General features: G+C 55.6%; 2 protein-coding genes across 6 annotated transcripts in view; both read left to right on the forward strand.

Annotated features, from left to right (window-relative positions):
• The first annotated feature begins 360 nt into the window (after positions 1 to 360).
• Positions 361 to 3,215, forward strand: SFTPC (surfactant protein C). Its single transcript, XM_047762253.1, has 6 exons — positions 361 to 495; positions 1,235 to 1,393; positions 1,741 to 1,863; positions 2,121 to 2,231; positions 2,569 to 2,716; positions 3,016 to 3,215. Exons 1-5 carry the CDS (start codon positions 454 to 456, stop codon positions 2,704 to 2,706), a joined length of 573 nt encoding a protein of 190 aa, XP_047618209.1. The 5' UTR covers positions 361 to 453; the 3' UTR covers positions 2,707 to 2,716; positions 3,016 to 3,215.
• Positions 3,216 to 4,051: 836 nt separating this feature from the next.
• BMP1 (bone morphogenetic protein 1) overlaps positions 4,052 to 12,064 on the forward strand; it is a 45,199-nt gene continuing 37,186 nt past the window's right edge. The window contains exons 1-2 of one of the 5 annotated variants that reach the window (XM_047760147.1): positions 4,052 to 4,231; positions 11,538 to 11,660. In XM_047760147.1, coding sequence (XP_047616103.1) covers positions 4,078 to 4,231; positions 11,538 to 11,660 — 277 coding nt within the window. In that variant the 5' untranslated portion in view covers positions 4,052 to 4,077. The remainder of the gene's footprint in view (positions 4,232 to 11,537; positions 11,661 to 12,064) is intronic. The other 4 variants (XM_047760142.1, XM_047760143.1, XM_047760144.1 and 1 more) reach the window with 4 other exon arrangements.

Below are 12,064 nucleotides of genomic sequence, written 5' to 3' on the forward strand. Positions count from 1 at the left end.
TCAGCCCTGTGCTTGGGGGAAATTCTGCTGGGAAGGTGGTGGACTCCCCATTGGGTCAGACCCTTGGGGCTGCCTTAGAGGTCCAGCCTGGCAGAAGTACAGGGAAAGCCACAGAACTGCATGGGCAGGTGCCAGCAAGAAAGACGGGCATGCCAGGAAGACACCCACAGTGAGAGGTGCAGATTGCCCAAGGGCAAGTTTGCTCAGCTTACCCAGCTTTGCTCTTGCCAGGGCCAAGAGGACTCATGTGCCAGGGCCAAGGACCCTTAGGCGCTCTTGCAGCTAGCTTATCAGGGCCTTGGCTCTGAAGGGCCAGGAACAAACAGGCTTCAAAGTTGAGGGCTTGGCTGGTAGACAGAGGCCAAGTCTTTCACCTCTGTCCTCTCTCCCTCCTGGTGCATATAAGACCCTGGTCACACTTGGGGATGAGCAGGGGAAGGTGCCTACAGCAAGATGGATGTGGGCAGCAAAGAAGTCCTGATGGAGAGCCCGCCGGTGAGTGTGCATGTGGAAGGGAGTGTGTGTGTGTGTGTTTGTGTTTCTATGTGTGCAGGTGAGTGGTGGGTCCTGCCTCTTCCAACCTCTCAGCCTGTTTCCTCATCCAAATTCATTCACTCAACTAACCTAGGACTGTGCTAAATTGGGAGAGGGACCCTAGCCTAATGGTAGGTTGGTCATAGTAGACTGGAGAGATCGGTGTGGCAGCCACTAATTCCCATACGAGGGGCTGTGAGCCACCACGGAGGTCAGTGGAAAGGGCTGCTAAGAGCATTGGATAAGCAGCCACTACTTAGGAGGTCGCAGAAAGCTTCACAGAGAAAATAAGCTGGCCCCAGAAGACCAGGTCAGAACTCACTAGGTGAAGGGGAAAGGCATTATGGGAAGAAGGGATCATATGCATAAAGGCATGGGGGTGTGATACAGCATGGATTTGGGGGGAACAGAGAGGGACTGGGTATGGCTGGGATGCCAGGAAATAGCAGGAGATGAGACTGGTGAAACAGGCTCCCTTGGGTCTCTCCAAGCTAGACTTCTCTAAGCATCAATGGGTTTGTTGAAATCCAGGCCCCCTCCTCCAGAAGCCTTCTCGGATCTCCTCAGCCCCCTGCTGCATGTCCCTAGCATTGGTTGTTCAGCCCTGGGAGAGTGTGGAGGGTTTCCAGGTTGTATAAGAAGAAGGCGGAGCATCTTCACAACCTCACACCTGTCTCCCTGCCTGCCTCACCCCCTTCAGGACTACTCAGCAGTCCCAGGGGGCCGGCTCCGCATCCCCTGCTGTCCTGTGAACCTCAAACGCCTTCTTATCGTGGTCGTGGTGGTGGTTCTTGTCGTCGTGGTGATTGTGGGGGCCCTGCTCATGGGTCTTCACATGAGCCAGAAACATACTGAGATGGTGAGCAGGCCTGGGATGGGGTGGACCATGGACACATGGCCAGCCAGCCAGAGGCCAGGGGTGGGCCAGACAGGTAGCATTTTGCCCAAGGGGAAGGAGGGAAAGTGAGGGGCACCTAGTGGAAGGACAGGTGGGAGCAGGGTGGTAATGCTGGCCTGAGCTTTTTTTACCAGGCCCCTGTCCCAGGGTGGGATAGCCTGTTCCCTCCAGCACCTGGTTCCCCTCGGCCTCTCTAAGCACCCAAAGGAAGAAAGAATTGCATTTGAGTAAAGAGGACTGAGGGTGGGCATGAGGCAAAGGAATGAGTGGAAGAGAGGAATGCCAGGAAGCACTACGCCCTCCCCCAGGTCCTAGAGATGAGCCTCGCAGGGCCAGAAGCCCAGCAACGCCTGGCCCTGAGTGAGCATGTGGGAACCACTGCCACCTTCTCCATTGGCTCTAGTGGCAATGTGGTCTATGACTACCAGCGGGTGAGTATGACTCCTGACCCTAGGGCTGGGGGACCAATAACAAGACAATGCTAGTCCTGCCCAGCTATGCTGCTTCTTACATGTCATCCATCTCTCCCCACCCCCAGCCCTTTTACCTCCCCTGGGGGGTGCCTGAGCCCCAGATTCCAATATGGCTCCCCCCAGGGCCCATCCTAGAGGGAGGTGGCCAAGGCCCAGGGTTAGGGAGTAAACTAGGCAGTGCCTTCCTTAACCCACTCCATCGTTCCCGTGCACAGCTCCTGATTGCCTACAAGCCAGCCCCGGGAACCTGCTGCTATGTCATGAAGATGTCTCCGCAGAGTATGCCGAGTCTTGAGGCTCTCACCAAAAAATTCCAGAACTTCCAGGTGAGTGTGCAGGTGAGGAGTGGGTTATCTCCTTGCCAGGGCTGCTGGGAGGAACATTTGCAATGACGGCTCCTTGTCACCTGTAAGGCCTCATGGACTGCCAGGTGAACGCCCTGCCTAGACCCGTGCACCAAACCTTTCCTACCTGTTCCTCATCCCTACCTACAGTCATGCCACTGGTCTCAGCTGAGCCCCACACCCCCTGGGGGCTTCTGACTCCAGCAGAGCCCCTTCTTTACACAGAGAGATTACCAGGCACACCTGAAGTCCCATAATAAGGGCCGCAGGTGAGACAGAAACTCAGTTCCCAGGCTCTCAAATCAGATGCTCTTTCCAGGCCAAGCCCTCGACGCCTACCTCTAAGCTGGGCCAGGAGGAGGGCCGTGTCGCTGGCTCAGCACCCTCCGGGGACCTGGCCTTCCTGGGCAGCACCATGAGCACCCTGTGTGGCGAAGTGCCCCTCTTGTACATCTAGGAAACATCAGGTGAGCAGGTGTGACTTCCAGGGCCCTGGAGCAAGCAAGTGACAGTGAGTGACCACTGGTCCCTCCCCCTCCTCTTTCTCAGTGTGAAAGGAGCTTGAATTCAGACTGAGGCAAAAAGGCTTTTTGGGACACTAGTCTGCCATCTTCTGTCCGCTACCTTTCCATTAAAGTTGTTATTCTTTGCCCCAACAACTCATCTCCAAATTTATTGGCCTGTGGCAGGGCGAGCAGAGTGAACTTGGGTTCAGTAACACCCCAGTCCCTCTTCTTCACATAAACTGTGTTCCTTTGCTTCACAGGACCTCAGGAAGCCCCAAGAGGACAGCAAAGATCCAGGAGCAAAGAGTCTTGTGCAGACTCACAGGAAGCCGCTTCTGGGACACCACGGGGACTGGCCCTGGAGAAATGGGAGCTGTGGGGAGAGGTGGGCAGAGGAGAAGCAGCTGTTAGGGGCCCGGGGGCTTCTACCACCAAAGAATAAAGCAGCCTGATTGAAAAATGAAGGGTCTGTCTCGTCTATCCTCTCAAACCCGTCGGTCCCGTTCTTGATGAGGGCCGCTAGGGGAAGGCTAGGGCCTCGTGGGCTCAGAGCCGGTTTCCCCAACCTCCCCCTGTCCCTGGGTGATGGGGCCGAGGGGAGTGGGGAGCAATCCGCAGGCTTCAGGCGCCCTCCAGTGGCATCTCCCGAGGGAGGGAGCGAGAAAGAAACGGAGAGAGACAGAAGGACCGAACTAGAGGGACGGGGACCGGGATGGGAGAGAGCGAGGGTTCGAGAAAGGGAGAAAGGGAGAGCAGCAGGCAGAGGAACGCGGTCCCATCCCGAGGGACGGAGCCAGGAGGGGATGGTGCCATCGACCCGACGGCGTGTCCCGCAGCCGGGGAGGAGGCTTGGGCCGGACACCCCAGGGCCCGGCGCCCCCTCTCCGGCCCCGCCGCCCCGCGTCGCCCGAGCCCCCTCCCGGCCGGCCGGCTCCGCGCCCTCCCCGCCCCCGGCTGGCGCGCGTCCCGGCCCGGCCGAGCACCGTCCCGGCCCCGAGGGGGGCCGAGCTCCGGGCGAAAACCCGCCCTCCAGCGAGCTCATTTCCCTAAAGAGGGGGAGAGGGAGGGAGGGAGAGAGGGAAAGAGACAGAACGAAGGAAGGGAGAGCGGAGAAGCCGGGCCGGAGAGGGGGCGGGAGACAGGAAGGAGGGAGGGCGAGGAGAGGGGAGGGGAGGAGGTAGGGAGAGCGAGGGGGGAGAGCGGGAGGCAGGGAGCCCTCCCCTCGCCGCCAGTCCTCCGCTTCCCCTCTCGCCTGCTCCCGCGTCCGGGCGCGACCCGCCGCCGCCGCCGCCGCCGCCGTCGCCGCCGCCGCGCCCGCCAGCATGCCCGGCGTGGCCCGCCCGCCGCTGCCGCTGCTGCTCTGGCTTCTGCTGCTCGCGCGCCCGGGCCGGCCGCTCGACTTGGCCGACTACACCTATGACCTGGGGGAGGAGGACGACGCGGAGCCCCTCAACTACAAAGACCCCTGCAAGGCGGGTAGGCGCCCCCTACGCCCAACGGCCGGTCTCGCGGCGCCAGCGCCCGGCGCCTGCGCGCCCGGCCGGGAGGGAGGCGCGCGGGCTGCTGAGGGTTCGGGGTTGGAGGAGGACAGTCCGGTGTGGGAAGCCGGGAGCTGCCTGGTTGGCAATGCAGTGGGGAACAAAAGAAAGAGGGAGAAGGGGGGGGCTTGGGGGACTTTTAGGGACTGAAGTTTTGCTGCTGTTGATGGGAGCTGCCGTGGCCGCCTCGGGTCTCTCCCAGAGGGTTCCTGCCTGGGTCCCTGGAGAGACCTGCGGCCAAGGAGTCTTTTCCTCCTACTGGAAACTTTTCCGGCCAAACTTCGTCTGTGTGTGTGTGTGTGCGCGCGCGCGCGTGTGCACTTTTCCCTTCTCCACCATCCCGGGCTCCAGCACACTGGTGTTTTCCAGCTTGCCTGTCCGGGCTGCCCTGGGGCTGCACATCTGTCCTGCTGAGTTGGGGGAGGCTTACATCTCCGAGGAGCGGGTCTCCCGAGGCCCCCACCCAACCCAAGTGGAAGAAGAAAGTTTTTCAAGGGATCCTCAGAGATCATGCTCCCTGGGGATCCCAAGTTCCCCACCAGCGGCCGCAGCTTTCTGGGACCTCAGAGCCAGCTGTCAAAGTCAAGAAGCCAGCCCAGGAAGGGGACTTACTTCTGCCCCTGTGTGCCAGACACCCCTGCCAAGGCCAAATTGTAGTGGAAAGGGGAAAAGCACAGAGAACTCAGATACTGGAGATCAGCTCTCTCAGTCCACAGACACTAGAGACTAATTAGCCCAGGTCAGGACTCCAGGAGTGTGTGTGTGTGTGTGTGTGTGTGTGTGTGTGTGTGTGTGTGTGTGTGTGTGTGCGCGCTTTGTCCATGAAGAACCTGTGTAACCTCTTCACTTGCTGGGCCTAGAGTGACCAGATGGTCATGCAGTCCAGCCATTTGCTGGATCAAATGACCCTGGACAGGCTGTCTGGGACAAGAGAACACACAGGGCATGAGATATCGGAACCTTTCCTTACTTCCTGCCTCTGACTTCAGAGGTCTCCAAATAGGCAGGGCCAGGGGCAGTGGCAAAGTGCCTGGAATTCTTAAAGTGCCTATGTGTGGTGCCAGGGGTCGGTGTGGAAGGGAGTTAGCTCTGGTCCTGACCTGAGGGAGCCCTCTGGGTGGTGCCAGGGGTCGGTGTGGAAGGGAGTTAGCTCTGGTCCTGACCTGAGGGACCCCTCTGGGTGATGGGTCACTGTAAACTGCAGGAATAAGAGACTTTCCGTTGGGAGGAGGGGAAGCCAATCCCTCAGCCCTTCCTCCTCCACCCCTGTGAGGCTGTGAGTAAACCGGAGTTAACTGCCATCTTTCTTGCCGGGCTTGGGGTGGACGTGAAGCTAAGTGGACAGAGCGTGGGCTTTGGAGGCTGACAGACCTAGCTCTCAATCCTGGACCCACAACTCATTAGCTGTAGCATCTCGGGAGTGTTAATTATCGTCTCTGAACTTTGCTTTTCTCACCTATAAAATGGAAGTGATAATACATTTCTCCACAGAGTTGGTGGTAAGGATGAAATGGGAGAATATATATGAAATGCATATTAAAGCTTAACACTCAGTAAGTGCTAAATAAATGTTGCTGGTCTACCCCCTGTTTTTGGTGCCTCACACGCTTCCTTTTTTTGGGGGGGGGAATAGCCTTGGTTTTCAGGAAAAGGGAGTGTCTCCCTGACCCCGATCTTGTGTCACTTATTCACTCAACTCGTCTGCATTTATTGAATGTCTAAGAGGTACCCAGCCCTGGGCTTGATGTTATGGGAGATACAAAGAATAAGTCATGCTTCCTGCCCTCCAGGAGCTTACAGTCCAAAAGGGGCATAAGACACACATGGCCGTAACCAACTGCACAGACCAAGGTGCATTCATTATGTGTCACCTTGGAGGGAAAGCCCTGAAGGCTTAAGGAGCCGCTTGCCCCCTGCAACCCTGATGGTAGTGGTGGTGGTGGCAGAGAAACAGTGATTCCAGCAGGCTGGGAAGGTTTGGGAGGTCTTCATGGAGGAAGGCGGGGGCAAGGCCTTACAGAATAAGTAGGAAGCCAGTGTGATGTATTTCACTAGTGGTTGGAAATTGGAGTGATTTTGGGAGCAGCCGGAGGCTGAGGGCTCTCCCCAGTCTCAGATTTCATGCTAGGGTGGGGCCAGCTGAGTTGGAACTTCAAACAAGGGCTCTGGAGAAAGTTCTCCACCAGGGTGAAGTGAGGCTCATGAGGAGCTGGGCCAGGTCTAGGGGTGGCCGAGAGGGCCCTGGAGCCTGTCAAGGCCAAGATTCAAGGTCAGACCAGGCCTCCCTCCTGGGTGTGACTGGTGCAGCCCTGCTTCCCTCTGCCTCCCCCCCCACTTCCTCAGACTTCAGGTCCCCAGGCTCTTTGCTCTGTTTTTGTTAACCCCTCCTGCCTGCCTTCACCTCTTGCCCCCACTGAGCCCTGACCCCAAGATGCTGGAGGTGGTGGTGGCAGGTATGTCTGGCTCTACTTCCTGTGGATGCATGTGGGTGTGTTTGCTACCTCTACCCACTTGATGCTCTCCAGCTCTCTCCTCTTCCTCTTCCTCTTTCTCCTCCTCCTCACACTCGAGGGACCAAGAGTGAAAACCCCACCGACTGCTGGCTCACCTGTGATTGCTCAGCAGAGCCTGGCCTCTTCATTTGAGGTTACCTCTTGCTCCTCCTGTTGGAGTCAACGTTACTGTCACAGTAAGGACAAAATTAAGACCCTTGGTACCCTGGAGAGATGCCTGGATCTTCTAGGCAGGACCAGGACAGTGGGCAGGAAGCCAAGCTGGCCTGTGTAGGGTCAGAGCTGGTTCCACCAAGCCCTCCCTCTCTCCCAGGGAGATTGCATGTCAGCCCTGATTTCTTGGTACTTGGGGTTTGGTACACGGGGATGCCAAACCATCAAGGGGATCCTTCCGCAAGGTTCCCAGCTCCATTTGGCTGCCCCAGGTGACTCAGGTCTCTGGGAGGGAACTTAGAGGTAGGAACTGGGACACAGCCGCTCCCCTCAGCAGAGTAGCTCCCTCCCGAGCCAGGAGCCAGTGAGGACCTGACTTCTGCCTCCTCAGCCAGCAGCTCAGAGGTCTGCTTTTGGGAGCCGAGGTGAAACGGAAGCTCACCATCCTCATCCCAGGGCCTTTGTAGCCCAGGTTTGGACTTCAGGGGGGCCTCAGAGAAAGAGGCTCCAGAGGTTGAGAAGCAACTCCTTCTCTCACCAGGCCACATTCCCCCTCCAGACACTCTGGATGAGTCATCCACCCACCTATACCCCTGCACCCTGAGTCACCTTCTCTTTTAAGTGCCCCAAGGGAGGAGGAAAAAGTCTTACAGTCTCCCAGGGCTCCAGATGGCAAGGACCAGTAGGGCTTCTCAGGAAGAAGTAACTTTCAAAACTTCTGGTTTCTCCAGGGATTTGGGGAAAAGATATTGGGGGATGGAAGGAGGGCAAGAGTAGAATGAATCACTCTTCAGGCCACTGAGAGCCTCGGAAGAATATCTGGGAATCTAGGCATTAGAATCTTCGGTGATCTCTCTCTCCTCTCCCCTCTCTGTTTCTAAAGGCGCCCTTCTCCTTTGTGGGGTGTGGCCTGAGGAATGGGGTATTCACGTGCAGTTCTTCGTGTCTTTGGAAACACCAGGGCTGGCCCAGGGAAGTAGTCAGGAGTGTGTTTTTGCACATTTGTGGGTGTGCCCCTGCTTTATGGGCAAGTCTGGGTCAACTGTGCATGCTGGTACTCCTGAGTCTCCGTAAGTGGGTGTGCAAATGTGCACCCGTATGCAAATGTAAATGTACACCTGTGATTAAGTACATGCAGACACTGGGGTGTCCTCCCCCAGCTGGAAGCTTGCATCTGTGTGCTGGGACATGCGCAGTACACCTGGTACACAGGGCACTGGGGCTCCATCACACTAGCCAGGCTCCTCATGCTCTTCTTTCCTCTTCTCTGGGCTGGGAGGGTGGGGGAGTGGGGCATGGGGATGGGGGTTGGGGGCTGGGGCTGTGGAGCAGCCACAAGTGCTCCTGGCTGGTTTACAGCTGGAAAACAAAACAAAAACTTTTGATCCCGTGATGAAAACAACTACAGTCCCGACCCTGACCCTGACCAGGGGCTTCCTTCCGGGTGAGGAGCTGCATCCTGGACTCTCCAGCATTCAGATTCCCTAGATTCCCAGGAGGGCATCCCAGTGGACAGGGCCTTCAGGCCCAGCTCCTGGCCATCAGGCTTTCCTGCCCACCCTGCCGCTCCCCTCCCCCACTCAGTTCCCACACATTCTTGAGTCATGACATCCCTACCACAGGGCACAGCTGGCAGTGAGCTCTGAGGCTAGCCCAGGGCCTGCCGCCTTCCACTCCCCCTGCCCTCACACCGCCCTAGTCCCCCAAGCCAGCACACTTCTGTGGCCTCTGTCCTTGGAATTTGAGGTTCTGCTTCTGAGCACTCGGGCTTTACTCAGCCAGGAGGCCAGTGTGGGTGAAACAGTATGCCCTTGGAAGTAGAGAGCTGAATTTGCCATTACAGGGCTATTATTGGGGTGATATTAACAGTGGCTCTTTAGTGGGTGCTTACTATGCTCCAGGCTTTGTGCTGGATGCTTTATTTGCATGCCTTATTTCACGCAGTAATCCTAGGAGACAGATTCTTTTATTAGCTACTTTTTTATGTAGGAGAAAACTGAGGTTTAGTAGTTTATATGACTTGTCAGTCAGAAGTGGTCAAGCTGGAGTCACGGACAGGTCTTTCAGACTCTGAAGACCTTGCTCTTTGCTGCTCTGTCCAAAGATGTGTCTAAATGCCCAGCCACATGTGTCCATGGTGATGTCTGCGGTGTGGCTATGTGAGCCTGAAGGTGCAGGGTGTGTGCAAAGGGGCAAAGTGAGCAGAGGTGTGGGGACATTCATGTGGCACTTGTGTGCCCACGTGAACACTGGCACACAGGATCCACCGCCACCTCTGTGGGGTGTACCTGTCCTCCCATATCCTTGCTAAGGCCACCCTTGCATGTCAGTTGAGAAGCGCCTTGTATTAATGTCCCATCGATTGCTGAGCCAAGGCCACCAAGGATCATGTTTTCAGTAAGAGAATCTTTCCCATGTGGAGGAAGAAATTCTGGGCCCCTCACCCGCTGATGACCTTCACCAAGTCATTTCCGTTCCTTACGGCCAAGTGTTCTGATCTCACAAGGCTGGGAAGTGGGGAGTTCCCATTGTGGCTCAGCGGGGTTAAGAAACCAGCATAGTGTCTGTGAGGATGTGGGTTTGATCCCTGGCCTCGCTCAGTGGGTTAAGGATCTGGCGTTGCTATGAGCTGTGGTGTAGGTCACAAATGTGGCTCGGGTCCTGTGTTGCTATGCCTGTGGTATAGGCTGGCAGCTGCAGCTCCGATTCAACCCCTAGCCCAGGAATTTTAGTATGCCGCAGGTATGACCCTAAAAAAGGAAAAAAGAAAAAGAAAAAAAGTAGGCTTGACTCTAGCCACTAGGTTTTCCCTCAAAGTTTTTAGTGGGACACTCCTGGACAAGTGTATGGGTGGAGCATGGCTTAGCAGGCATGTCCCTGGTGTGCCAGGATTAATGAATCCTTTCATATGAAAACACTTTGTCAATTGGAAAACTACTGTAAATTTCAGTAGACATTTACATAAGGTGACATTATTGCTACTCTTACTGGCCTAATGGATTTGAAACTTGCCATTAGTTTATGTGTGTTGGAGCTTCTGCGTGTATGCTTTAGGACTGTCTGACGGTGTGTGTATTTTGGGGGGGACCTGTGTGTTTGAGTATCTATTTCCATGTATATATATGTTCAGAATACGGGTTCTATGAGGTGATGGACTTGAGTGCAGTGGGCACTGACTGGGAATCGGGAAGCCTGAGTTATAAAGCCAGGCTTCATAGTGACTAGCAGCATGGTCTGGGTTAAATCGTTGCCCTCCTGGGCCTCAGTTTCCACACCTTTAAAATGGAAAGTTGGACAACCTGGATAATTGCTCAAGTGACTCCCGCATTCTGACCATCCAGCCCCGGGTCACATCTGCAGAAAAGTGAAGACTGTGGACGTAACACTTTGCTTGAACAAACGTTCTTGAGCGTCTAACACAGAAAGGGAGGTGTGGTTGCCACTGGTGTGTGCAGGGCTGTCTTTGTAACTCTGCATACCTCTCTTTCTGATGGCATGGGTGTGCATGTCCCCTTGTGTCTGGAGGAACACTGAGCCACTTGTCCAATTTTGTGTGTGATGAATAGGGAAGTGTGTGCGTGTGTGTGTGTGTCCACCACTGGGCCATCAAGGGAGGAGGAACCTGTATGCAAGGCCTCAAGGTTAAAACAATTTGTGTAGCACTGCCTGCCAGGCCTGTGTAGCCCTGGGATGAGAAGCAGATGTCGCCATGGGTGGAGCTGCGGGGAAGTTGCTCTCTGCTCCACCTCCAGCGCAGCCTCCCACCTCCCCCTCCACAGCCCAGCATGAAGCTTGCATCCCAACTCCTTCCAAAGCGCTCAGCTCCAGGGCCTCTGTTTCTCAGAAAACAGATGGACCATTTAGCCCATCTCTCTGGAAGCGTCTCCCTCCAGCTACAGAAATCAGAATGGCCCATTAGGGGGGCTCTTCTCCCCACCCCAGGCCTTTCTTCCTCCGGAGAGTGGACCCAGAGACTCAGTGTCAGAATCCCTTAGGTGTCCCGGCTTCTTGTCTTGTCCCATTTTTATTCATATATTCCTCAATATAATCGAAATGGTGTTTGTTGAGTGAATTCCACAGGCTAAGCACAATGCCAAGATTATGGGCCTACAAAGTAGACATGCTATCCACTCACCCCCTTTTATTTTCTTGGTAGCACCCATCCCTTCCTGGAATTCTCAGGCTCAGAGCTCCGAGCTCTGCATTTGTTTACTTGAGTGTCTTTGAAGGTCAGCTTCCTGCGAGCATGGACCTCATCAGTCTTGCTAATCACTGGGGTAGCGCCTGGCCCACAGGAGGTGCTTACTAAGAATTTGCTAAATGAATGATGGAATAACTAACACATCTTTGAGGAGCTAACAGTCTGGTGGGGGCTGGGCATCAGCTTTGCTGAGATTGCAACTGAAAAAATAGCGTGATCCTCTCAAGAGATCCTCAGAGCTGGACCCCCTACTGCCCTTTTCCTTGTCAGAAGGCATTTGAGGATTACAGATGCTGTGTGGGGCGGGCTGTGCCCATGGTCAGGCTTGCAGTGCTGGGGCAGGGAGGACTAACTCGCCTGGCCTCTTCTCTCTCCAGCTGCCTTCCTTGGGGACATCGCCCTGGATGAAGAGGACTTGAGGGCCTTCCAGGTGCAGCAGGCTGCGGATCTCAGACAGCGGACAACCCGCAGGTCTTCCATCAAAGCTACAGGTACACTCGGTATGGGCCAGCCCTCCTCTGTCCCAGAAATGGGTTGCAGAATTGGAGAAACCAGAGACCTCCCTGTTCCCAGCCAGAGCCTCCCAGGACAGAGGCCATGAGCTTGAACCCAGCATGAGGGCTTGTCATCCCTTGGGGTATCTTTAGCCCTTCCCCAGAGCAGTAGCAAGTGTAGACGTACCCAGGAGCTATGCACCCGCCTTCTTTTTGCTTATAGTTTACAAAGTACTTTCAGAAGCATTGTCATCCAACTTGACTGTCCTCAGCCACCTTCAGAGGTAGGTCAGGGCAACTCCTGCTGTACAGACACAGATCATCCTCTACTTCTGATGGGGTTACATCCTGATAAACCCATCAGAAGTTGAAAATATCTTAAGTCAAGGAGTTCCCATTGTGACTCAGCA

This window comes from Phacochoerus africanus, chromosome 15, assembly GCF_016906955.1.
Source record: "Phacochoerus africanus isolate WHEZ1 chromosome 15, ROS_Pafr_v1, whole genome shotgun sequence".
Classification (NCBI taxonomy): Eukaryota; Metazoa; Chordata; class Mammalia; order Artiodactyla; family Suidae; genus Phacochoerus; species Phacochoerus africanus.